Raw genomic sequence first — 25,462 nt, 5'->3', positions numbered from 1 at the left:
CTGCATTTACTTCGTGCTGGATATTTTTTGTATAAAGAGGAAATGGGTAGTTTCAATGGAAACATGGACTCTGTACTAAAGTGTCCAATACGAACAATCTACTTTGAGACCTCTAGTGCGTTTCCTGAAATTAATTCATTCACTTATGAGACAGCTGCTAGGTAGTAATTCTCTTTCCCATATTATTTAGTGTTTTAATTCCAATTAATGTTTTAATTCTCTTGGAGTGATTTTACTCATGATATAGCTATCTCTGTTTGTTTGTATTTCTTGCTTTATCTTTATCTATATATCTATATTTGATGTTTCAGTTATTTTTGACAGTTATGATTTACAACTGGATATTATTCGCCTTGATTTTAAGTCTGGTCTAGAGACTTTGCTTAAGGAAAAACCTACAAAAGCTATTTTCCTGGGAACCCGAATTGGCGATCCAAATGCTGTATGTTATTCTCTCTTTTTACCATATTACATACATTAGGAGGCTGATACTTATAATGGGAGATGTATTTTTTTAGAGTTATATTCACATGCTTGTATTATAATTTATGAAACTTGCTGTACCTGCAGATTGGTCAAGAACAGTTTTCTCCAAGTTCAACTGGATGGCCTCCTTTTATGAGGGTGAATCCCATCCTTGATTGGTCATACAGGTTTTTCATTGGTTATTATCCTTTTTTTTAAGCTAGTTTTTTTTTTCTGATTTTATTAGTGCACCGTATGATGTATTCTCTTTCTCTCCTTTCTCTGCAGGGATGTGTGGGCTTTCATCCTAACATGCAAGGTTCCATATTGCAGTCTATACGATAAAGGGTAAAATGTTCTATTTTATGTTCTATTATTGAAAGGATTAGTTATAAGTGATATGTAAATTTATAACATAACATAAAAGTATAAAACAACATATGCATAGATAACCTCACTTACGTATTTTGAAATCAAGTAAGACTGAATAATTTAATAAGTTTAGATTTTCTATACATTATTTGTGAAACAAGTAATAGTTTCTATGATGTTTTTCTTTATTCATTATTTACAAATAAAGAAAAGAAAATTAATCTTTATGTCAAATGGTTCCATATAGTAACCATATTGTCATGTTTTTTGTTAAATAATTTATTATTATAATATAAATTGTTTCATTATTTATCTTTAATATTATTGTAAAATTAAATATGATAAATTACCTGCAATTATTTAATATAATAATTTTTTATATTATATAATGTTATTAGCATACTTATTATATTTACAAGTTATTACTTAACCAAGAAAAAATATATTTAGTAGTTATTTAATATTTTTATATGTTGTAGAATAGATTTATTAAAATAATATATTTTTATAATAAGAAATAATATATTTTCTAATAAAAAAATATTTATAGTTATCAAATACTTTTAAATGTTCCAGAATGTGTATCAAAATATTATTTTTATAATAAAATATAAGTTCATTTTTCATTGAAAGTGTTTAAAATTTGTAATAAAGTGTTACGCTATTTGTCTAAATAGAGACATGTTGATAAAATTTTTGGTTTTAAATTAATGAAAATTTTTTGCATATCAAAATTTTATGCAATATGTTTCATAACTTTGTTTTTTTCCATTAAAATTTTCATAATTTTATTTGTGTGTCTAAACACTTACATTTTCTCCAGAATTATCATATAACATTTGCAATTAGTTTTTTATTTTAAGTTAAAAAGTCTATTTATAATATAGTAGCTCCACTTTGAACATAATTATGTTACTTTTTCCTTTTGATGAAGCTTGTGTTTACTCCTTCCGCCAAATATCTTTCTCATATCTTATACCTATTATAAATCCTCTCATAGCCTACTCTACTAGAATCTATATATCCATTTAAGTTGCCACAAATAATTATCCTTTCTCATTAGGTATACACTGTATATTTTTTCCATAATTTTCCAAAGCTGGTTTTTCCAACCATCTTAAAATCCAACTTTTAGAGCATAATCAATAATAAAATTTATTATGTCATCATCAATAATTTAGTAGTCATCACTCTATGGTTAAACCAAAAGATACCTCTTGAAGAAAGAGTTTTTATTGGAGGAGATTTAAATGGACATGTTGGTAGAGAGGTAGATGATTTTAAAAGCATTCATGGTGGCCATGGATTTGGAACGACGAATGAAGGGTTGTTGTTGTTGTTGTACTCTATGGTTAAACCTGTCCACCTTAACAATTTTTTAAATGATTTATTAACTACTCTTGCTTCCGTATTCTTATTGTTAATCTTCTCAATATACACCAACTTGTAACCTTCATGATTTTTTTTTTTTCAGACATTTTTCCTTTCATTCTATTTGCAAACTACCAATTTTTTGCTCTTTTAATCATTGTACTCACTACTTTTTTGATATTCCAATTCAATGTCCTTGAATTTCATGTAGCAAATCTAAGTTTACACAATTTCCACCTCAATTATATTAGGTTTTGCTTCATCATTTCTAGATGATGTAGTAGCCAATCCTTTACGATCTTCAGGTTATAACTGTGGCAAACCACCTGTAGGTGATTTCACGGCAAACTCTTTTCTATTTCTCACCACAATTCAGTTAGGAGGCGGCGTATTCCTGCTTTGGAATGCCCTAGCATTAGTAAAATTTAAATTTATATTCATCTTGTGCTTGACTTGAGTTTTATGATTGGCGATGGAGCTAAGATCAACACCAAGCTTTCTCATTAGGGTTTGGGACCAGTGATGACAGTTTTTAATGAAAGAGATGCTGGTTTTTATCTGATTGAATACATTGGAATTGCTTTTCTATGAGCTTTGTCCCTCTTTGTACCTCTAATTTGCTCAGATTCTTACCTTTAGAAATTAAAAAAATTACCCGATACACTTTCTTTTTATTGGCTGCGTTGAAAATTGAACATGAACCACCTAGGCTTTCATTGGTTGCAACAAGAAGACATGTTTGTGTTTATAAAATTGTTGTTTTCTTTTATATTTACTACCTGAATACTTATCTTATTGTTGTTATCCGTTCAATCATTGTTATTGTCCTGGTACCAATTGATGCTGTAGATGATGGACGAAAATGTTTATCATGTGTAAGTAATATGAGCACTTAAATGGTTTACCTAGTGCTGTAATGCATGAGTTACCTGCCGGTGTGGGGTCTGAAAGGAGGTGGATGTATATGGTCTAACCATGCATTTTGGAGGCTTTTTCAATGAATTAATATGAACTCAAGCATATCAAGTTTCGAAACTGGCAGAATTTCATTCTTATTGCTCATAATTTCATACTATTTTGAAACCTAGTTTACCCCCGTTTTAGGTATACTTCCATTGGGAGCATATATGATACAGAGCCAAATGCATTGTTATGCATTCCTCATCAGTCTGGCGACAAAGAAAACTTCAAACCTGCTTATTGTCTATCAGATGGAAGACTTGAAAGAGCTGGGAGAGCAAAGAAGCTTGCTTCAAAGAATGACAACATTCCTATCATGAGTAATGGTTTAAAGAATACTAATCCACATCAAAGCTGCTCTTTTTCAGCGTCAATCATTGCTGTAGGTGATGAGATTCTGTAAGTTTTTAAATATGATATTGTAAGATTTTATTGTTCTCTTATTTAAAATTGATCATACTATTTTGTCCATTAGTTGCCAACTGGCATTAGGAAATCATTGAAGCTATATATGGACACTAAATGAAATTAATTACTTTTCGTATAATTGGTAAACTCTTGTTAGCTTGCTTCTGAAAAAATTGCAGGGACTGCTATTTCTTCTGATAAGACATTTTCTTGTAATTTTTAGCACTTCAATAATTTAACTGCAAAGAAGGATTTCTGTCAATAACTAAAATTTATTTAAATCAGTGATACTTACAAAAGAACAGGGACATGTACATGAGTATATATAGGCAGAGGTCACAATTGCACGAGCCATCTTATATATTAGTTAATTTTATTTATGAAATATAATTTTGCTTAAGGGAAGCATTTGAATTAATTATATGGAAATGATGAAATAATTTTTTCTGTCAAACATGAAATTGTTAGTAGCTATTAATATTAAGAATGTTGCAAAGTATGGAGTATCAAAAGGAATAGCTCATAATAGTAAATATAGTTGTTAGTGGAATCAAAATGTGTAAGAAAACATAAAAAATAAGAAGCTTTTTTTATAAAAATTGGGTTAGATGTAAAAGCTCAGGAAATTGGAAAAGATATAGAAGGCCCATAAAGAGTCTAAAAAAATAATACAAATGCAAAGATTTTAACTTTTAGTGATTTATATAATAGATTATATACTAAACAGGGCGAATGATATATATATATAAGTTAGCTAAGCAAAGAAATAAGAGAGGTAAAGATCTACTTCAAGTGAATTCATTAAGGATGAAAATAAAAAAGTGCTTTTATTAGAAATGAATATTCAACATAAGTAGATGAGATTTTTTCGTTAAGCTTTTTAATGAAGACTATGAGAATACTATTGACTTTAGTAATCTTAGCACCCTAAATAAAAATAAAGATTTTAATTTTTATCATCGTATTAGTAGAGGTATGTAAATGCTTAGGAGATGAAGGAATTTCTTGGCTTACTAAATTGTACTAAATTTCTAAATGTTATTTTGAAGACTAAAAGGATGCGTGATGAGTAGAGGTGTGTTTTGGTTCCTATTTTTAAGAATAAGGTGATACACAAGAGTGTGAATTATAAATGAATTAAGTTAATGTGTCGTAAATTAAAAATATGAGAAAGAGTAATTGAGCATAGGTTATGACATGATATTAATGTTTTTAAAAACGAATTTGGAATAATGCCAGGTAGGTCTACTATGGAAGCTATACATTTATTAAGAGGTTTGATGGAGAAGTATAAAGAGAATATGGAGGATCTAAATATGATATTTATTAATTTAGAGAAAACATATGATAAAGTTTCAAGAGAAGTGCTTTGAAGAATTCTAGAAAAAAGAAGAAATTAATAATGCTTATATTCAAGTTATTAACACTACAGGAAAATCACCCATTACCGGCGGAATTTTCCGGCGGCTTTCCAGCGGTTAATTTTCCGGCGGCTTTCCGACGGAAAACAATGAGACAACTTTTTCGATGAAATTTTCTGGCGGTTTCTTTCCCATGGAATTTTTCGGTGGAATTTTAAAAATTTAATTAAATTGATTAAAATTTTAACTATTTAAATTATATAACAAAAATGATGAAAAATAATATTAACTATTTCTTTAATTTAAGTAAAAAGATTTAAATTAAAAATTATTATTTAAATTTTAATTTATTTTAATTTTTTCAGTAATTAGTAATTTTAATAGTATTTTAATTCATTATTAAGTTTCTTTCCCATTAGTTAGTATATTTTTTTAATTTTCCGGAGGCTTAATTCTGCCGGATAGCCACCAGAATTATTTCCCGCCGGAAAAAGCAGTCGAAATTTTTTTTCCTTTTACCAGCAAAAAAATTCTGCCGGAAAACTACCGGTAAATTTGAAAACTGTCGGAAAATGATCAATTTCCGCCGGTAATAGATGATTTTCCTGTAGTGTAAGGATATGTTTGCAGGAGTTGTTACTTGTGTTCAAAGAAAAATGGGTTTAAGGACAAGTGGGTTTGACCAAGTATTTTCCTATTTCAATTGTATTATATCAAGGATCAGCTTTAAGGCTACATTTATTTATTGAATCATGGAAGTTTTTACTAGACATTTGTAAGAGGATGTGTCATTGTGTATGATTTTTGTTGATGATATTCTTCTTGTTGATAAGACTAGAGAGAGATTTGCAAGGAAATTTGAATTATGAAGATCAACCTTAGAGTATAAAAGTTTTCGTTTGAGTAGATTTAAAACTGAATACATGGTATAATTTTAATAGTAAAAAATCTAGTGGGGGTATTGTGAATTTAGGCGATCAAGTCATTAAAAAGAGCACACACCTTAGATATCTCAAGTTTACTTTTCAAAGCGATGGTGAAATATATGAGGATATTATTAGTAGAATTCAAGTTAGATGGTTGAAGTGAACTAGTGGAGGAATGCATTGGGCTTATTGTGTGATATAAAAGTTTCGCTCAAACTTAAGGAAAAATTCTATAAGATGGTGGTGAGACCTACAATGCTTTATGATGTAAAATGTTGGTCATTAAAAGAGAAGCATAAAATTAATTTAAATGTTGCAGAGATGAGAATGTTCAGGTGGGATGAGTGGCTTTACTCTTAGAGATAAAATATGAAATGAGTATATACGTAAAAATGTTGGAGTAACTCTTGTGGTAGATAAAATTAGTGAGAGTGGCCTTAGTGGTTTGGTCACATAAAACAGTGGCCTTCTTATGAACCGATTAGTAGAGTAAATGTATTAGATTTGACATTTATCAAGAAAGGTAGAGATGGATAAAAAAATCTGATTATAAAGTATTAGAAATGATATTTATTTATTTTATTTAAATTTGAATTTAACTCTTAACAGGACACAATAGTGAAAAAGGATTCATGTAGCCAACCCCCCTAGTGGGATAAAGGCTTGATTTTGGTGTTGTAAACCTGAAATTTTTAAGATAATAAAAGATGATATTTGGACAAAAATGAGAAATAAAGAGAATGAAATGTGGAAAATGATAAGAACATTGATTTTGGATCTAACTAGGTCAAAGCACAATATTTTTTGGGACTTGTTTTGTCAAAGTTTGCTTGAGCAGTGTACAAGGAATGTCCATGCGATGTTTGAGTTTGTTTCTCATTGAAATCGACAATTTCATTATTTTGCGAGTGGTGATTTGTTTTTTTAAGTCACTTGAGGTCCTGATTAACATCCTTATTATATCCTTAATAGTTTTACCGCATAAAGAGTTTTAGAAGATTCTTTTGTAATTGGAATTTTGCTGACTGAAGTAAATTGAGGTTCTCTTTGTCATCCTTGTTATACAACCCATACTTCCATTGCTCAAGGAGTTTTAAAAGATGCTCTAATGTTAACTGTTTTGGGAGTGTGATTTATAGCTTGAATTATTTTAAAAAAGATGCTTGAATTAGCTCACTGCAGTGAAATTTAAATAAACTCCAGCCTTATTTCAATAGTTATTAGCATTTGATATTCTGGAGCAAAGTATGTGAGTTACACCCCTTTGTTAGATCGCGTTGTATTGTTGTACATTTGACCATGGCTCAGAACATAATCGAGGCTCAAATTTTATAGTTTAATTTAGCATTTGCCACAATAATTTGGGAACAAACATTCGTTTATCCTCAATAGTTTTCATATTTGTTGTCTTGTTGCATATTGGTTCTTTGTTTTCTCCTGCTGGAGCTTGTTGCTTGTTGGTGATTCTCTTCTTCTGCTTTCATGTATGCTAATTTTCTCATATGCTTCTTGTTAGTTCTTGCTGCTTCTGCTAAGTAGCTTCTCTCATAAGCTTCTTTTTTAAAATGCTTCTCACTGCATTCTTTTCACGTTTCTCCCCTCCTCATCATGATACTTTCTCTCACCTTTTGTTGCCTCTATTTTTTTAGTCTAGCTGGTCTCTCAATCTTATGAGTATTCTTAATTTTTATATATTTTTTCATAATTTCATTTTTAATATTTTAGTTCTTTTTCCTGCTTCTAGATAGATGAAAATAATCGGTATTGAATATATTATTATAGTTGCACATAGTTTTTATTCTTTATCAATAAAAATTGTTATCTAATATGGTTTAAATTTTGTTAATTAAATGATTGTTGTATGCACATAATTTATTTATAGGCATACAAGGAATGAGTGCTCTATTTAGTAAAACTGCACTTTATGAATGAAAAAAAACACTTGCGCATTACATTTGAGTTCAGCACTTTGAAAACGCTGATATTAACTATGTATTTTCTCTATAATCAACATACCCTTTAATTGGTTTTCAGGAGGCCATAGTGGGAGCGCTAACCTTACTTAATATGATTAGCATGCCTAAGTTACGCTGAAGTGGGTTTCAGCACATAGCGAACAACTCACAAATTCAAACTCTAAAGGGAATTACTAACTTCTAATAATGGTCTCAGTAGTTACTGTCGATGTGTACAGTCCAATTGAGTATATTTAGATATTAAAAATTGAGTGTTAAGTGATGGAAGGGATCTACGATAGATTGCCAGTGTCAAAAGTTAAATGGCTAGTGAAATTTATGAATCTTGATTCAAATTTGAAATATATGATCAGCATATGTTTTTAACGTAAGAACCTAGAGACATTTTATCAAACCATATACTGTTTTGTATTTGTGGTTTAGATACCCTGTTAGTTCTCCACATAGCAAGTATTACAGAATGCCAACTGTTAGCTGGTGGAATCAATCATGTATACATTAGGTTATTGTGATATGGATTTGTGTTGTATACATTCTTAGTCTGTTTGATACCAACTGTTTGTCAGCTCAAAATGTTTTACCGTTAATTTATTCTCTCTCTTGATTTGCTTACCTTTCCAGGTTTGGCTCTGTAGAGGAAAAAATAGGGGCGACCTTGTGCAAAAAACTTAATGCTATAGGCTGGCGGGTCTCTCATATAGCTGTTGTTGGCAATGATGTAAGAGAACATGCACTTGTCCGGCTTTTTATTCAGAATTCTGATTGTGTCAAATATTCCATTGGTTTGAACTCCAATGAGCATAGCAAATTCATACATGTGCATGTTACTGATGTCTCAATTGTATTTCCTTTTACTCAGTGGTGTCATAATCTCATTATCCTTTTTTTTTCTTTTAATTTGGTTTATTTGTTGCTGTCAGGCTTATGCTAGATAGAAAATCTATTGCAGATGACCTTGTATACCTTTTAGATAATTTATTTGCTATGTAAAGTATACATTATTTGAAATAACATTTGGAAGTATGTTATGTTATATTAATGGGATGTCATAAAAAAAATATCTTATACTGCATTGCAAAAACTGTACTCAGGAAACTTCACTATAACATAAATTATATTTGTTTTTTTCCTGTTCTTAGTCACTGTTGGATTCTTTTGGGTTTTTGTTTCATAACTAATTAAAACTAGGCAAGGAAAAGCTTTTTTTTTTCTTCTTTCTTTCTTTCTTTGATAAGTCTTTATTGATCTATTTAGCTTTAGCAATCCTTAACATTGTTTATCTTTTTCTTTATTTTCTTAAATTTTAGTTAATATCACTACAATTAATTGATACTATTCTAGTGTCATAAACTCTGATCAGCTATTCCTTTTTCAATCATTAACTCCACTTGGGCTTGATACATCTTGTTTTCCTTAAAGGTTTTTATTATCATAAATTCACATAATTTGACCTTGAAATGCAACTTTTGCAGCAAAAAAGATGAACCGGTTTTCTGGTTGCCCCGTGTTAGGATTTTCTAGATCTTGATTAAAACTTAGTTCTTCTGTCTTTTGTTGCATCATCTCAATAGATCATATGATAATCTTGCTCATCCTTTTTGAGGATGTGAATCTAAAGGAGTTTGTTGGTAAGCTTTCTTGAACAATTGCTAGTTAATTGATTTTTGATATCATGCGCAGATTGATTTGATAGCTGATGAATTGGAGCACCGGAACTGCAAAGATGACTTGGTTTGTTTTGTATCTCATCTACTGAAGTTTATAACTATAGTCATGAACTTTCACATCTTTGTGAGCTAAATATTTATTTTTTCATTATGTAAAGTTTTTGAAACATGGATTATAGATATTTCTTTTTGGAGCGCTTGGGCCCTTACATTCAGATGTTTCATTAGCTGGTGTGGCAAAAGCCTTTGGAGTTCGTCTGGTGGGTTACTTGATGCTTTACTTTGAAGTATAATAATCCTAGCTATGCTTTGTTCTTTGAAATACTTTGATATGCAAAAGTGTCTATTTTAGCTGTCTCATTCCTCACCGTTAACGCTGTCCTTTAAATTTAAATTTTAAAATAATATAGGACATGACATTTTTATGACATACTTGTCTACTTGTGTGTGTATAAGGGGTAAGTATCTTGTAGGTCCCTAAGGTTTGGACTGCTCTTCATGTTGGTATACATTTTTGAGAACTCTTCATATCTACAATTAACTATAAAGGATACCTAAGAAGAGTTGATTAGGGAGCAAACCATCTCAGCTCATGTGCAAGGTTGCTAATAATCTATTAGCTTCACTAAACAAATACACAGCACATAACTTCATTAAAACTGCAGTATATGATGTCTTATTCAATACTAATGCTATGATGATGAAGTAATATATATCCACAGATAAGCAATGTGGTCACATAGTTGAGTGTTTTCATAATTTGTTGCACTTGTAGGGTCGGTCTTCTAAAGTTTATCTGCACTCTTAAGGTCTTGTTGGAAGCTCACATCTCAACTGAGAATACTTAGTTTTCGGTTATGCAATTGTAAAGATGCAGAACATTGTGATGGACCGGCTATTGATGGACCGGCTGACCTAACCCCTTGCGGGTCTACAGGAGGAGGAGGGGAGGGGCAGCCGGCCCAGGTGAACCAGGGGGGGTTCGGCCGAACCCAGGGAGCAAGGGGGAAAAGCCACGGTGGGCCCACCTATTTGAATTTTGTGGAACCAAGGGGGGCGGCCAGCTTTTGGGGGGAAATTGGAGGGTGGATGATGGGGGGCAATCTTGGAATGAGGGGGAAGTGGTGTGATTGTATGAAAGGGCCATTAGGGTTTATTTTGAGGGCATCATGTTAAGAAAGCTCTTTCTCTTTTCTTTCTTATTTCTCTAGGGTTTCTTTTGGGAGATTTGGTCCTTCTCGAAGTGGACTAGTTTTGTATTTTGTTTTGTCTTGAAGATTAATGCAAAGCTCTTTTGTTCTTCCTCTCATCTCTCTTGTTTGGTGTTGATTGAGATTTGGTGGAGAAATTCCATTCTTGAAGGAAAATTAGGGCAAACCCTAATTTGTGAAACCAAGGCGTATCACATTGTTCTTCCTTTATAAGAGATGCATAGCAAGTTGATTCACAAACAGCAGATGTAAAGCACATTCTACTGAAACAGCTCATTGAAATAGGCACATATGCTTAAAGTTCGTTCTTTTAACAGAACCATCAATTGATTGTAAAATGACAAAAATACCCTTTTTTCTTCATTCCCTTTCCTTTAAGATTGTAATGCAGGCCTTGCCCCTTCTCTTCTTATCCCTAATGACGCCCATTGCTGACAATATCTCTGTTTGCATCACTTCCTCCAGTAGATCCATGGCTTCTCTTGACTGGTACCTAATAAGCCCACCGTCATTGCAAATCTTTAAAAGATCGCAGGTTTGATCCACTTTCCACTCGTTATTGACAAGTACGAACGAAATTTCGTCCTTTTCTACTGAAACAGCTTATTGAAATAGGCACATATTCTTAAAGTTCGTTCTTTTAATATAACCATCATTGATTGTAAAATGACAAAAATACCTTTTTTTTTTTTTTTCTTCATTCCCTTTCCTTTAAGATTGTAATGCAGGTGTTGCCTCTTCTCTTCTCATCCCTAATGATGCCCGTCGCGGACAATCTCTCTTCTTGCATTGCATCCTCCAGTAGATCCATGGCTTCTATTGTCTGCTACCTAATAAGCCCACCGTCATTGCATGTCTTTAAAAGATCGCACGTTTGATCCACTTACCACTCGTCATTGACAAGTATGAACGAAGCTTCGTACTTTTCTCCTTCAACCCCCCACCCCCTATTTCTGCTTCCAGTCTCCTTTGCCCGCCCATCCTCCACTTTGGCTGCCAACACCATAACCTTCAAATTCCATCATGGTCGCCTCCTCCTTCCCTCATCAAATCCTCACCCTTATATTTTCCATCCATCACCGTCAACTTGGAAAACTGTGGGAGTGGCGCACGTGTTTGGAGGCAATGGAAAACTGTCATTGATTTAGTGAGCAACCAAAGTCATAGTAAAAAAATAAATTGAGATGTTAGAGAAGTATGAGGTCATCACTGTTATGCTTTCTTTAATTTTTGGATGAGTTTAGACAAATTATCATGAAAATGAACTATAACAAATCTTTAGAAAGGTGAGAATTTAATGTTGATCTTCAAAGTTCAGATGGATCATTGAGGAAGAACTGTAATCATACAATGGAATAAGAAGGTAGGGCTTTTTTAAAGACTTGAGTTTCGTCAGGGACTAATTTGACAATAAAGGAGTGTATTTTGGTGATAAAAGTTGTTATCATTCAATTTAAGAAAATAAGTAATTTTAGCTAAATTAACAAAAAATTTAACATTGTTGGTGAACAAATTTCTTTGTGCTGGCCAAAAATTAGGTTTGAGGACCATAGCGAAATTTTGAAGAGGTGTTAGGGATCAAAGTGGAGATTTAAAGAAGCGTGCACTGATCTGAATGAGCTTTTCAAACCTCAGGAATTTCTGTGACACACACACACACACACCAAAATGAACTAAATTTCATATTACCAAGCGCAAAACATTCAAGTAGCTTAAGTAAAAAATGAAAAGTGAGAGTAATGGTGAAGATGAATGTTATCTAAAATACCATTCAATTGAGGTATATCCTTGTTAGAGTGGGAAAGGTTTTGTTTAATTTATATCCAAGATGTTTGTGCCGTGTCCAAGAGGTGTTCAAGAGCTTTTGAAAATTGTTTTAGAAAAATTGAAGCATCATACACGTAATGGCTTTTTCTATTTTCTGTTCTAGAGTATCAAATATCTGACCTGATACAATGGCCCTCTAGAACAAGTTCTCGTGCTTTGACGTATTTTTGCTGTAGCTCAGGGTTTTTTGAATGGTTACTCTGTAATGAGAAAGCTAAAGATTTCCATAGACTAATAAAATCTGTTGATGTAAACTTGTCAACTATATTTTGGCAGCTGTCCCACTTTTCTCCATGTTAGTACCTTTTTTGAAGAAGTTACAGGAAAATGCATAAAATAGTGAAGTTTTAGGTGGATGATTTAGGATAAATTTCGTTGACATCTTCAGGTTTATAAATTGCTTACTAAAACTGGTGCAGAATACAATGTCCATTTTTCCTTGAATGGAAGAGTAACTTATGTAAGGAAGGGCACTAATGTTGTTATGATGTTTATTTCAAAAACCTAAACATGATGGTGGGTAAGAATTTCCTACGACTAATTGCTGATGCAACATATCGATGTCCTTTTTTCTTGTCATCCAATAATAGCTGGACGTACCTAAGGACTCTCATTTGGTCATGGTATTTTGTGCCCGTGATTTTAAAAGAAGGATAGGTAATTCCAATGTACTTGGAAGCTAAATGCTGCTGAACTACTGGCTGTTAGGTGTGGTTTTGTTCATGACGTTGAAGGTGGAGATAGGATATATAATTTTTAGTGTGATTCTATTCTATTGTACTACACTTTATTCACTTATTAGTTATTACCTCGAAATAAAATATGTCGAGGCACATGGCATACAATCTTGAAGTTAATCATGTTTAGCTAGACTTTATTTAGAGCTGACTATGCTCTAGAGTCGTTATTGATTGCAATTGACTTCTCAGTCTTGCTCTCTAATATATAACTTTTGCTATTGCTTCTTAAAATTCTTTGTTAGTGTTATCCGTTCATTACTCTAAAATCAACTGTACTTTCAGTGTTCTGAAATTGACAGAATTCTTTTAGGTATTTAGTAAATGATATTAAATTTATATCTTCCCCATCTCTAGGCTCCTGATGAATTTCACCATGTGTCATTTGTTCCTTGAAGTTTTTTGTTACTATTTTCTGTTTACTAGTTCTAAAAATCAATTGTATTTAAAGGATTTAAAATTGTAAAATTCTCTCACGAATTTAGTAGCTTCCTCATTCTTAGGCCCCTGATGAAGAGTTTGAGGAGTATCTTAGACATATTATGGGAAACCACGGCACAGGCAACCGAAATGAGGTGATGAAATAGTTGAAATATAATGCATGCATGTTATATTTATATATAGAATTTATACTTTCCTTTTTGGCTAAGCTTGCTTTTTGTATGTATACCTTCCGTATGCTAAGCTAACATAGTACTGTGTTTCTTGATTTATTTGTATTATTTGATGCAAAATTAATTCTGAAGACTTTTGTTTATTATAATAATAATGGTCATGAGAAGCCAGTTTTTTAAAAGAAAATTGAAGCTATGTATCCCAGATCAAGTCCTTGTTCTTTTTCTTATGAACACTAAAATATTTTTTTTACTGTTTATTTTCTTTTTTTATATTTCTATTGTCCGTTCACAAATTTTTTACTCAAAATTTTTTGGAATTTGGAATTATATTTTCAGTTTCATCATGCTTTCTTATGTTGTTCAATGTTCAAGCTTTTATTTTAAAGTTGAAAATTGTACTTGTTACGTAGTTATTAGTTATGATGTTTAGTATAGTTGAGACCGTTTCACTTTATAGTTGCTGTAAGTTAACCCCTTCTTAAACCTAACATTGATGGGAGTCTTATGCACTACAGATGCACTTTTACTCTATAAATACCATCGTTGAATATTCTTTAGTTAAAGAGGTGATATTGTAGAGATAGCTATTGTCTGATTTTTTCATAAAAAAATATCAACTTTATATTTAAATGAATGAAATATAGGCTAATAAATTCTTATGATAGAAAGTAAATTGTTATATTTATTATAGGACTTGCTTGATAAAGGATTCATTAGGCAGAGTTTTAGGATGTTGCTAGGTCAATTTTAGAAGGAAATTTGAATTGAAGATAAGACGCCTAGAAATTTCATCCTCATTTTACGAGGACTTTAAGATCGGGCTTAAGGTTTTTCATATGCGCAAGCCCCTATGGTTAATTATATCTCTCGATAATTAAAAGTGTACTTTCGAATTTCGATTAAGGCTTAGCCATTAGATAGTCACTAAGTACTGAGCATATAATAACAACAAATTTAATATTGGGATTTAGAGGTGGCAATTGATCCAACGTGACTGAAGGATTCTTGTCAACAACCTTAAGTTGCTCGCCCAACTTATCTTGTAGACCTGAGGTTGATGTTTGTCTAAGGGAATAAATTTGAATCGAACTAATAGAGAGATTTTAGCTATTGGAGAGCATACAAGCTAAGTTGCTCGCCCAACTTATCTTGTATCACCATTGACAAACGAATACAGAGGGTGGATGAATTTTGCTTTAAATTTTGAGAGGTAAACTTCACTTGAATATTATCTTTTTTTATCTTTTGGATTTTTATTTTTTTTTTTAAATAGAATTTTGGACCTCACTGTAATTTGCTTCAAGATTTGGAAGATTTTTTTATAAATAGTCATCTCTATTTGAGATTAATTTTCAACATGATCATCATCGAGATGATATTGAAGTCACTTACAACATTTTTAATTTCAACATGAAATTTTGATTTTTGAAAATGGACATCTCTGGTTAAAATTTTCTTTCAATATGACCATCATTGATACGACATTGAAGTCACTTGAAGTATTTATATTTATAGCATGAAATTTTGCTTTTTGAGGAGGACGTCTTCTGATTGTTTCTTTAAATATGGCCGTCATCTAGGTGACATGGAAATTGATTGAAATATTTATAGTTGCATTATGAAAATTTGATTTTCGAAAATGGACCCCTTCGCTTGATATTTTCTTTTAATAGAACTATCATCAGATTGACATTAAAATCACTTTATATACAATATTTGTAATATATAATTTTGATTTTTAAAATGGATCCCTCCAGTTAATATTTTCTTTCGCATGATTGTCATTTGGGTAACATTGAAATTCATAAGTATCAATATTTGCAATATGAAAATTTGATTTTTGAAAATGGACCCCTCTAGTTAATATTTTCTTTCAACAAAGTCTTCATCGGGGTACTTGAATATTTTCATTTGGTTATCTTCGACTTTGTCAACTTGCTTGCAGAACCTGATTTGAGTTCAGTAAAATTAACTTGAAATATTTTTTAAATTTCTTATAATTTTATTATATTTTTATATTTGTCTCAGTGAGACCCCGAAATATTTTGGAACAAATGTAGGTATTCTTACTTTTTCTTTTAAATAGTGTGGACACTTTTAAATAATTTGGACGTTCCGGACGCATTGGCGCAGTTTGTTTCACAAATTGGCAAAATTCGTGCAACTTAGTGAAACATCTCACCCATATACTGTTGTTCTCGATGCAATGACACACTTCTAGAGCAATGATATGGTTCTGGGGCAATAAGATGCTTTTCGAGATAATGACATGCTTGTCGAGATAATGACATGTTTCTCAAGGTGATGCGCTTGAATTTAAAAATTCTGTTGTGATGTGTGCCATATCTTAAAGATATTCGTACGTGAATTCTTGCATGGGCATTTTTGTTGAAATGTGTGCAAAATTTTCATCTTTGATTTTTCAATGACCACTTTTTGCCTTCTGTTTGCTTCTGTACTTATGTTGTGGATATTGTGGCATGATTTGCGAATTAAATTTCTTTTTATATTCTCTTATTTCTTAAAGAATGTGAGTTTTGCCTGTATATAGGTTATATTAATGTGAGCTGGACCCATATAACATCTTTCTTTTCCTATGAATTGGGAGTGTTCAATTCTTTTTTATTCTAGTTCACCAAGTGTGGTCCTGACGGTTACAATTATTTTTAGTATTGGTAGGAAGGTTCTGTTCCCAAGAGAGTTTTCTGGATTTGTTACGAGTTCCCTATAGTTTCTAATTCAGTGACCTTGTCTTTATTTATCACGAAATACTTAAACAATATGATGATAAGATCAGCTTGCAAGGCTTGTGTGTCACTTTTGCTCACAATCTTGATGAGGGCAGCAGCATCCGAAGTTGGTTCTTTAGTAGTTCCAACTATTTGAGGAGTAACTCAATGAAGGTTGGTAGCAGGGGATCCCTAAGGTCTATTGTCGCCAGCCACCTAGCCTCCTTTTCGGCTACTGTTAATGTCGATGATTTTAACACCTTGTCCTGAATGCCTGTTTTCACAAATAATTAAAAATATGGCACAAAAAAAAAGTAAATAGATTGGTAATTCATAGGGACATAAATATAATAATAATTAGAAAAAAAAAATCTAAGGGGACCCTTTCTATCATAATTCATAAACTAAGAAAAATTAAGATATATTGAATACAAAATAAATCACTCTAATTCTGTTCTTCGCACTTTCAGTTCAAAAGGTGTTATACCTTGGCAACACTTAATATAATGCAAGGATCTAATATCAACTCATGAGACTAGTCTTTTGATTCAGGGCAAGAAAAATAATTTCTTATTCATGAGAAAATGATTTTTATATGAAATACTTAAAAAATTAATAATCATAATATATAAAATGAAATTTTATTGGATGAATATTATCTTTAAATGTCTTTTATCAAGGAAAATTTTAACATCAACTAATATAAGTAAGATGAATCAACTCTAACTACAATAACCCAGAACTCAACATAAGTTTAAATAAAGAACTATAACTCAGTTATAAATATTGAGTCAATAAAATAACTATTGCTGAAAGATCTTCTCTTATAGTGATGGTCCTTAATCAACTTAATAAGATTTGTTAAGATAAAATTAATCATAAATGGGTTTGTCATGCAAACTCAATGAGTAACTTTTATTATATAAATATAAGCGATAAGATGTAGAACATGTAATAATATTAATATTAACATGTAGTCATATGAGCAATAGAAGAAGTATTATTTACAATATAATCTCATTACAAATTATTGCATCATAAGATTAGGTTAAGATGATATTAAAAATGTCAATTGTTCTATGATTATTTATTGTATGGTGTTGTTAACTGCATTAGACATATTCGCCCTGAACAAGAGGTATATTTTAACCCATGTGGAGTCCAATGACTACCCAACACCCAATATAGTCATCACACCATGTATATACGTTCGCCTAGCTAGTCCATCATATCAACAAGAGGTTAGTACTAACATTTACATCCATCACACATAAGTATACACATTTTGCATCTGTCATGAGCAAGTGTTGTAACAATTCTTCTGGCAACTATATAATCATGTTTATTTCATGTCAATATTATGTAATTTGCATGAACATGATATATCTAACATAAACTATGATTTGATGTGTCAAACAGGTTAGGCCATCATTAGTAATATGGAATTAATTTACTGTAATATAGTAAGAGATTTGAGTTTTTGCATCAATTTACATGATCAAGTTATCCGCACACCATATGGCATTTTAATATGAACATCAAAATTTCAATGAATGTGAGATAAATTGATTATGAAAGAAATGAGTTAATGTAGGCATGATGAAAGGCATGACTGAAAGTATAAGGCATGATTGATAATTACTAAATATTTCAATATCATATTATAAGCATAAAAAATACCAACCCCGACAAAGAATTCATCTAATAAATGTAAGTTCTCTCAAGATGTATACCACATCCTTAAAATCAACTAATTCAAAACCTAGATCCATGTTCTTAAAGAAACGAATCGCCTGCCTACAACAAATGATGATGATGAATAAAGCTCCAGTCACAATGGGGTAAAGAACAAGGCTTGATAGTGAACTTTTTGTGAAGAACAAATAACAATCATAACATGATTTAACTAATTCTATGAATCAAAATTGAAACTAAGAGAGGAAAAAGATGAGCTTATTAGGTCTCTGATCAGTTAGTAGCAATGGTGGCATCAAACAACTTCCTGCGCCTGCAAGTTGGGTCAATGATGTGATAGGAAATACTTGAGTTCGCAAGAATCTCCAAGGGAAATACTTGAGTTCGCAAGCAAATCTATCACTAATTGGTGAAAACAGCGAGAATCATGCAAAATCTGGGCGGAAAAACAGCCCCAAACGATGGATTGCAATGAGAAAATCAAGCCAAACAAAGACAAAACAAGATACAAGTGATCGTCAATTCGAGAGGAGGATTGTTCTCTCCCAAATCTCTAGAAAAGCAATCTTGAGCCCAAACACCCAAGAACTCAAGAGAACACAAAATATTCAAGCATGAGAAAACTCCCTCCAACCAGCCCCCTTACTAATACAATTCATTTCCTAATTTCAAACATCTCACATTCAATTTTTCCCTCTCAAACTAGCCTCCCAAAACCCTTTCTCCCTATTGCTCCAAATGGGCGGCAGCATTAAAGGGGGCGGGCCCCACCAGTCCTTTTGTAAATCTGAACAGGCCTAACATGATGCTGCTAGGTTGTACACTAGTGCTGGCTTTGAGAAGGAGCCTTATCACTGCAGATGAGACGGACCGGTTCAATTTCTTCCTCCTTCAAAGATTCACCCTGTTCTCCCTTTAAACCAACGACCTAAGGTGATGCTTGGTGAGATTTCTGTGTTGTGAAGGTTGTTGAGCCGGTGTTGCACAAAACATCCTGCAAGGCGGACAGAGGGGAGGGGAAGGTCGGTGCTAATTTTCTTGCATATTATGTTAACCTTGCAGTGCACCTTACCGTAAGTTTAATGTGTCTTTCCACTTGTAATCCTGGTGGAAAGAAATATAAAACTTCATTAATCAAACCAACAGCTTGAGTCATGATGTTGTTAGCTATTGAATCATTTATGGCAACATTAACATGATGATCATTCATAGTGTAGGGCTTTCACATATGGCATTGTGTTTTCTATAATGCAAATTTATTCATTAATGTTAAATTTAGAGAATTGGAGAGGGAAAAGGCTTATTTTTATTGCACAAACTTGTCCATATTTATAGATCTATATAATATATCTTAATAAAAAAAAATAATTACAAAATATTGCATAATTTCTCTAATATAATCCTTCCTAAATCATTCATCTAAATATGGAAGGAGATCACCGAATCTAGGTGAGCCTCCCACGGATTCCCATCTTAGCCATGGGATCAAAATGCCAAGGAATGGTTTTGGATTTAATAGCTGAGCCTCCCACAAATTCTCCATCTTAGCCTGAGATCAAAATGCCAAGGGACGGCTGTGATTTAACAATTAGTAGTCGTTTACTTAAAATGTATTGCTCTTATCAATATTGAATGTATGTTAAAAAGTATTATCATTAATTGTTTTGAGGTTATTGGAAATATAATATATCATCTCATTAATCAATTGCTAAAGTTGTTACTGCTGATGGATTAAGCTTTAAGCATGATATTGCTCTCTCAGGAGACATATTATGATATTAATTATTTTCTTTTAAGTATTTCTTGCACTGCCGGATATCTCATTAGAAATTGGCAGTCGCGATGGAGTAAGATTTGTTCATGTTATAGTTTTATCTAAGGAGAAAATGCATATTTTTCTGTGCCTTACTCTCTTATTAAAAGTTTACAAGTTTTTTTTTTCCTGTCACATAAAATGTAGATGCTAACGTTTATCTGGATATTACTGTCTTTCATTTTTCAGATGGCTTTATTGCCGGAAGGTATTACAGAATTGCTACACCATGACAAGTTAGTAGTGCCATTGGTATGCCCTGCACTTGGATGTTTTGATTCCTTGTTGCTCTAGATTATATCTTACGTTCTCTCATTCACCCGTGTAGCTTATGTAGCTTTTGCAGGCACTGAAATCATGTTAATTGATAAAAACTAGCTATAGAATGCTGAATTCTGAGACCGTGCAGCAGTGCTGCTTCTAATGCGAAATACTTGATATCGTTTCTCATATTTAGTATGCCTCAGATGTCTTTCTTCACATCTTATGAAGACATTGCCTTAGGTTTTGTGGCTGTCTGCCTTCACTACTATAATAGGGACTTGTGCTGATGCATTTATTATGAGATAATCATCCTAATTTGTCCTTGTTCTTCCTCGCGGCAGCCCTCTTACTTGGATCGTTGGGATGTCTGCTTAAAGTCTTTTATTTTTCCTCTCAGCATGAAATTGCTTTCAAGGCCTTACAAAAGTCAGCTTTATCTTGTGTTCCAAACTTCCTGAAGATAAATAAGTAATCTGATTAAACGTGGAAAATACTGGCAATGAGCATCTTTTCTTGATAAGTAGTTTTTTTTGTTGCTTGAGGCCATCCATCCAATTTTCGTTGACAGCTTTCTTTCCTAGAGTTACAGTGATTTATCAAATAGCAATTGCATTATCTATTTCTATGTTTCTTGTTTTATTTTTTTTTTTATAATAGTTTTTGATGTGGACATCGATCAGAGGTTCAAGCATGTGTATCGTCGGAGACAGCGCAGATCGACGGCCACGATTCAGAGTTTATATTTTTAGATATTTATGCATTTTTTTCTTTTATTTCTTGGAGTTTCCTATTGTACCCTTAGTATGAGCTGAGTCATGATTGTAGCCCCGAGGGCAATTTAGTCTTTGTATTTTTCTTTTATGTTGGGACCTATATATAGGTCATTCTAGTTGTATTGGAACTAATGAATGTTTGAATGAAAAATTGCTTTTGGTTTCTACTTCTTCTTGCATGAGGGCTTGAGAAGGGAGAGAGCTCAAAGGGAGCGAATCGCAAGGCCCATCAGTCGTTGGAAGAGTCCGCGACTCGTGGTTAATTTAGTCTATCTTCTCGTTCTTATCTCCCTTTATCTTTTTCTCCACCACCACAAGAAAATCCCACCCCAAACCCCATTTGCCGCCGCCCCTTAGGAGCCTGCCGTCAGCCACCTCCATGGTCCCGGCCTGCCACCTCGTCGGTAATTCCCCTTCACCCGTCGGACTCCTTCCCCAAGCAATTTTAATTCTGAAATTTGAAAATTCAAATTCTAAAATTCTTTCCTAATTTGGAATTCCAATTTAGGTAAGTTTTTATAATGAATTTCAATTTCGAATTAATCTCAATTGGAGTCATGAGACATAGTTCCACATCATCATCCCAAATTAGAAACCTCTTTCCCTAACCCCCTCTTCCTCCTCTAAGCAAGCCGCCGGCTCCGCCCATTGAGATCCCCATTAATTGCTTGTCTAATGCATTGACCGTTTTGAAATCAAAATTTGATTTCAAAGATTTTTCCCTCCTAAATTACTTAAAAATGAAATTAAATTTCAGTCTTTGGATTTTAAACCTCCTCCTTCCCTCTAAGCATGTTGCCGGCCACCCCTCTTGATGAGCTCCATTAATTGCTCATTAATTCCCATTAATTACATTTAAAATTTGAAATTCGTTTCAAATAATTCCCTCCAAATTTACTGAAACCTGAGATTAACTTCATATTTTAGTAAACTTCTTGCTACAATCATCCCACCTATTTTCCCCTAACCCTAGCCTTCCCACTCTTGCACCCGACTTCCCACCCTCTCTCCTTGAGTTTCCCGCCGGCCTCATCTCCTCCTCTCCCACCTTATCAACTACAAGTGTTCTCTCTCTCCACACCACAATCTTCCTCTCTTCTCAAGAAAGATTCTCCTACGTCAAGCATGCATGGCGGATCCCGAGTTTGAGTGGGGATTAGTATTCAACGCCGACCGAAGCATTAATATCCTACGATCTCCGTGCTTTGACGTAGGATTTGAAGACGACGCCACAGTTGAAGAATATTTGGAGCGAGTTGTCCCGATTCTTGTAAGCATCATCGACTGACGATTTTCAAGCCACGATTGGAGCATTAACAGTCGAGCATTCACGCTATCCTCGTCACCGTCAACCTCTCCGTGGTTCAAGGCCATTGGTGTTGCCACCGTCTTCGTGGCATCGTTGAGTTTGCTAAAGACCTTCTTCCGCTAAGCCCGACTTGAGTGTGAGTGAGCAAGGTAACTCGTTGTGAACTTTCTAGACATTAGCCGTGGGATTCTATTATTTTCCGCATTTGCTTTATTGTGATACTTTTGAGATCCTTCCTTAATTATGTCTAAACAACTAGTTTGTAACTGCTTATCATAACATTTCGATAACGGAAAACTTCTTGAATCTTAACCTACGATACTCTAATCTTACATTGGTAAACTTTGTGATTCTTAATAAATTTCATGTGCAATTCTTGAACGTATCACATCAGTTTTATTCTTTTCCATTTACAAATTCTTTAGTTCTATCATGTTTCCTACATTTGCTAGCCTAGCCTGAATACCCTATACCCAGCATCAGAACCTCTTTTGCACATGTCAAGAACCATAATTTCCACTTATCATTGCACAAAATTTGAATCCATCTACCTTTTATCCTATAGGAGCTACTTCATATCATCTGTAAACAGGAATTTGTTTTTCTTTGTTATTGTTAAGCATAAATGGGTTTTCCAGTTTGGCATACAATTGCTCAACATTAACTTTCTGCATTTCTTAATTTGATCATTTTTTATCCTATTGCAGATTAAATGTTGTAACGTTATGCTTCTTTCTGCAACAAATACGGATGAATTGGAGCAGCAGTGGGATTGCCTTCTACAACTATGTAGCAGCCCTTTAGTGCAAATGGGCCCCTTCATATCAAAGCAACTCAGCACCAAGCTTTACGATGTATCTCACTATCTTACCTTCACCAGTAAAATGGTTGTTTTGTTGAAGTTATCAATTCTATTGAACTTAATCTTTGACAAAGTTGCCAAGCCAATTTTTCACGTTTTAGATCTTTTTTTTTTTTCTTTTTGTTTCAAATAAGCGCAATAGTTGCGATTTTATTTAGTTTTACTTTTTGTTTCTATCGACATGAGGTATCTTGAAAATTACTGTCATTCTTAGTAAAGCATTGTTTATGATCGGTCATGAAACTAGAGAGAAGGGTGGCTTTTGCTCCCTTGGATTTTATAAAAACATTAAATAGTTAGGTATGCTATAAAAAATTAAATTCTAAATTTTCTTATAATTATGTATATTATAAAATTTAAATAAGAATTTGACTCTTAATTAAACATAATAGGATTCATGTGTTGACCCTATGTAGTTGGATAGGCTTGATGTTATTGTTGTATGTTGATAGGTCGGTTCCTCCTTAATCGGCCCGTCCAGGGCCGGTTCGTGTTTACAGGAGGCGGGCTAGTCCCGCCTCCCCTATCGATGCCGCCCAGTATAGTGGGTCCCACTAGTCCAATTAATTTCAATTTTGAAAAGGAGGGGGCGTCTAGGGCTTAGGAGGGAAATTTGTTAGGGAAGTTATTGTATTAAATATCATGAGATGTTTTAGGTTTAGGTTATGCTTGATTTGTTTTCGATTAGGGTTTTTTGACGACTTGGGCTCTAAACTCTCTTGTCTAAAGATTTGGGAGAGATGATCCTCCTCTCGAATTGAGGATCTCTTGTATCTTGTTTTCATTCTTGTTTGACTTTGATTTTCCTACCGCAATCTATCGTGTTGGGGCTGATTTCACCCAGATTTTGTATTATTCTCACTGTTTTTCACCGGTTGGTGATAGGTTTGCTTCCGAACTCAAGTATTTCCTATCATATGTTTATTATAGAAGTTTTGTTATTATTCCAAGGTGGACATTAACATCTTAAAACAACTTAGACTAAATAGAATATTTCACGTCTCCTAAAAAAATAGCTGATTTCAGTGATCTTGTCATCCTCTCCTCCCTGTTCTAGTTACAGTACATCTTACTCCTGTTCCTGTACGTCATGAAGGTTGAAATTGCTGCGGTCCTTACAAAATTATGCCTCGATTTCCCAGATATTCATATTGGTAAATTCAAAAACTCCATATTCTGAGAAATTTTCTTTTATCTGCTGTTGGAATATGAATTATGAATTTTTCAGCGCTGAAAATTTTTCTTGCAAAGTGGCATTTCTAACCTCAATTTTGTTTGCTTTCTACAAAATAAAGGATGCCATCGCCAATCCAGAGCTGGACCTCTCATAATAAATTTTGTTGGAAAGGTATCTCTCTCCATTTGAATGCCATTAGCTACTTTATTTCTTCTAATATTGAAATTTCACTCAGGATCATGAAAGAATAGAGTTGGCTTCCCGTATTTTGTCTCAGAAGTTCGACTTTGGATCATTTTCGGAACTAAGCAGTGGGTGATTTCGGCTCTCTCTCCATCATTTCTCTTCTAACTTCTATGATTTTCTCTCAGCCTAAAACTGCATGTGAAAAGAGAGAGAAAGAGAGGTAGAAAGAGAGGGAGAGAATCTGAATCGCCAATAGCCTCTAGGCTTCTCTTTTGTGGGTTCCTACTGTGAAATAAGCCTTCATATTAAAGTAGCTTCGTTATTCAATAAAGGTTGCGGCCATTGGAAGGAAAGGAACAAGCGTTGAAGTTTGCTGGTCTTCTTAATAAGTTGAAGAATGCCTGCAATAGGTATTTCGTGAACCAACAACTGATTTAGTTTATTAGTTTATAGGAATTATTTTGCAATCAATTCGTTGGGCAGTTTTGTCATTTTCTTCATTGGAATTTCACTTCCATATTTTCATTCTTAGGTTTCGTTTGGGACGACTTTCTTACTGCTTCTTAAAACAGCTTTCTAGTATAAAATTTTTTTACTAAAAAACTGTTTTAAGAAGCAGGAAGAAAGCCGTCTCAAAAGAAACCTTAAGCTGTGTTCATATTGTTCATAAGCCTGCAGTAATGCTGTGAAAGTACCTTTTCTTTTTATTATTTTCACCAAGATATCCATTGAGTGGCCTACATCGTATTGATCAAA

General features: G+C 33.1%; 1 protein-coding gene across 1 annotated transcript; it reads left to right on the top strand.

Annotated features, from left to right (window-relative positions):
- Positions 1-25,462, top strand: LOC110111110 (FAD synthase). Its single transcript, XM_028699994.1, has 14 exons — positions 1-161; positions 325-442; positions 571-653; positions 754-813; positions 3,313-3,567; positions 8,461-8,557; positions 9,520-9,570; positions 9,686-9,766; positions 13,785-13,856; positions 20,325-20,387; positions 23,189-23,335; positions 24,407-24,497; positions 24,639-24,691; positions 24,756-25,462. Exons 1-14 carry the CDS (start codon positions 43-45, stop codon positions 24,837-24,839), a joined length of 1,374 nt encoding a protein of 457 aa, XP_028555827.1. The 5' UTR covers positions 1-42; the 3' UTR covers positions 24,840-25,462.

This window comes from Dendrobium catenatum, unplaced genomic scaffold (assembly GCF_001605985.2).
Source record: "Dendrobium catenatum unplaced genomic scaffold, ASM160598v2 fragScaff_scaffold_1427, whole genome shotgun sequence".
NCBI lineage: Eukaryota > Viridiplantae > Streptophyta > Magnoliopsida > Asparagales > Orchidaceae > Dendrobium > Dendrobium catenatum.
This window is presented reverse-complemented; position numbering and strand designations above follow the sequence as displayed.

Coding starts and splice junctions, on each gene's coding strand:
- LOC110111110 (XM_028699994.1), top strand. CDS start 43: ATGGGTAGTTTCAATGGAAACATGGACTCTGTACTAAAGTGTCCAATA. Junction 443..570: donor GAATTGGCGATCCAAATGCT/GTATGTTATTCT, acceptor CTGTACCTGCAG/ATTGGTCAAGAACAGTTTTC. Junction 13,857..20,324: donor GCACAGGCAACCGAAATGAG/GTGATGAAATAG, acceptor TTCATTTTTCAG/ATGGCTTTATTGCCGGAAGG.